Source organism: Cystoisospora suis (genome assembly GCF_002600585.1).
Source record: "Cystoisospora suis strain Wien I chromosome Unknown contig_7281, whole genome shotgun sequence".
Lineage (NCBI taxonomy): Eukaryota > Apicomplexa > Conoidasida > Eucoccidiorida > Sarcocystidae > Cystoisospora > Cystoisospora suis.
This window is the reverse complement of record NW_027160067.1, coordinates 1-1,796: the sequence shown is the minus strand read 5'-3', so window position 1 is coordinate 1,796 and position 1,796 is coordinate 1. Positions and strand designations below refer to the sequence as shown.

Genomic DNA, 1,796 nt, shown 5'->3' with positions numbered 1-1,796 from the left:
GGCGGTTTTGGAACAAGATGGGGTTCCAATAGCTTTCGAGTCCCGGAAGATGGGGAAGAGGGAAAGTTTCATGCCAGCTTACGAAAGCGAGCTTCTAGCTATAGTACACGCCTTAATGAAATGGAAATCTTTTATTGGAACCAAAGTAGTCACTGTAGAAACGGACCATGCAACACTTAGTCGAATTCTCCAGCAGAAGCATGTGACGTCCCGGCTAGGATACTGGCTAGACAAATTAGCTGATTTCAACATCAACGTAGTTTATAAGCCGGGCAAGCAGAATGTTGTAGCTGATGCGATAAGTAGAAGACAGGATTTCATCGGCCTGACTGAGGAAAGAAGCAGGGGCAGTGATCCTAGCCGTATCACCGAGACGGAGTTCTGGAGAGAACAATACGAATTGTGTGCAGACTTTAACATTCCGTGTAAAGCAGTAGCAAAATCCTCCAACAACGAGCAAGTCAGTACGCCAATATTGTTCAGGCAGAGGGAGTATGTGTGGGAGAATAAGTATCTGTGGGTTAGGACTAAAGCAGGATGGAGGCTGTGCGTACCGACGGGCAGTTTACGAAAGACCATACTCCAGCAATTCCATGACCATATTCTAGCAGGGCATCCGGGAATCGACAGAACACGAGTAGCCGTGCGTGGTTCCTTCTGGTGGCCGAAAATGGATAGAGACATTACTATCTTTGTGCAATCGTGTGTGGCTTGCGCCCGGGGAAAGAGTTCGCATTTGCGTTCAGGAGGCCTTCTCCAGCCGCTGCCGATTCCAAGTGCACCATGGGAGGACACAGCACTAGACCTGATTATTGGGCTACCGACCACCGAAGATAAGTACGATGCGATAGCCACGATAGTTTGCCGGTTAACAAAGATGGCACACTTCGTGCCGACTAAGCAGACAGCAGCAGCGGACGACATAGCCGATATCCTCATCAAAGATGTGATTCGCTTACATGGCGTGCCCAAGTCGATAGTGAGTGATAGGAACTCCAGGTTTACCATCGACGTGTGGACTAGGTTGTGTGAGCAGTTGAACATTAAGCGGCACATGTCAACAGCATACCACCCTCAGAGTGATGGTCAGGCAGAAAGGACAAATCAGACTACTGAACAGATGCTAAGATGTTGCCTGGTCGGGAATGAAACGAAGTGGGAGAAGGTGCTACCCTTGTTGGAGTTTGCTTACAACTCCACACAACACGCCAGCGCGAACGCAACGCCTTTTGAATTGATCTACGGGTTTTTCCCCGCGAAGCCTATTTGCCAACAACTCAACCTGCCCACCGCAGCAGCTCTGGGACTTCTTCCCCTTCAAGCTGCAATCAAGCTCCAGAAAGCCAAGCAACAGCTCCAGAAGGCTCAGGACTACCAAAAGAAATATGCGGACCGTCATCGAAGACCGGTTCTGTTTCAACCTGGACAGAGCGTCCGGCTGCGATCTACGCACCTTCCGCTACATGAATACGCCAAGGCGCTCCGCCCAAAGTACGTGGGACCCTTCACCATACAAAGAATGGAGGGACAGAACGCAGCTGAAGTGGAGCTACCACCTTCCTGGCTCATTCACCCGGTATTCCATGTCTCTCTACTGCGCCCAGTAACAACAGCGCCAGGACACCTGGCTAGGGAAACCAGAGTGCAACAACCGCTACGAGACGAAGAGTACCAAATAGAAGGAATCCTCAACCACAGAGTGACTCGGGCAGACAACAGAACAGTAAGGGAATTCTTAGTCCAAGGACTAGATGGTGTCACCTCTTGGATCCCGGAACAAGACTTGCAGAACGCTC

General features: G+C 50.3%; 1 protein-coding gene across 1 annotated transcript; it reads left to right on the top strand.

The window, feature by feature from the left end:
- Nucleotides 1-49: 49 nt before the first annotated feature.
- CSUI_010377 (retrotransposon ty3-gypsy subclass) lies at nt 50-1,789 on the top strand (the record flags this gene model as incomplete). The annotated part of the gene is made up of 1 exon (XM_068070481.1): nt 50-1,789. A coding segment is annotated over one exon (1,740 nt), but the record flags the coding sequence as incomplete, so codon positions are not given.
- Between the last annotated feature and the right edge of the window lie 7 nt (nt 1,790-1,796).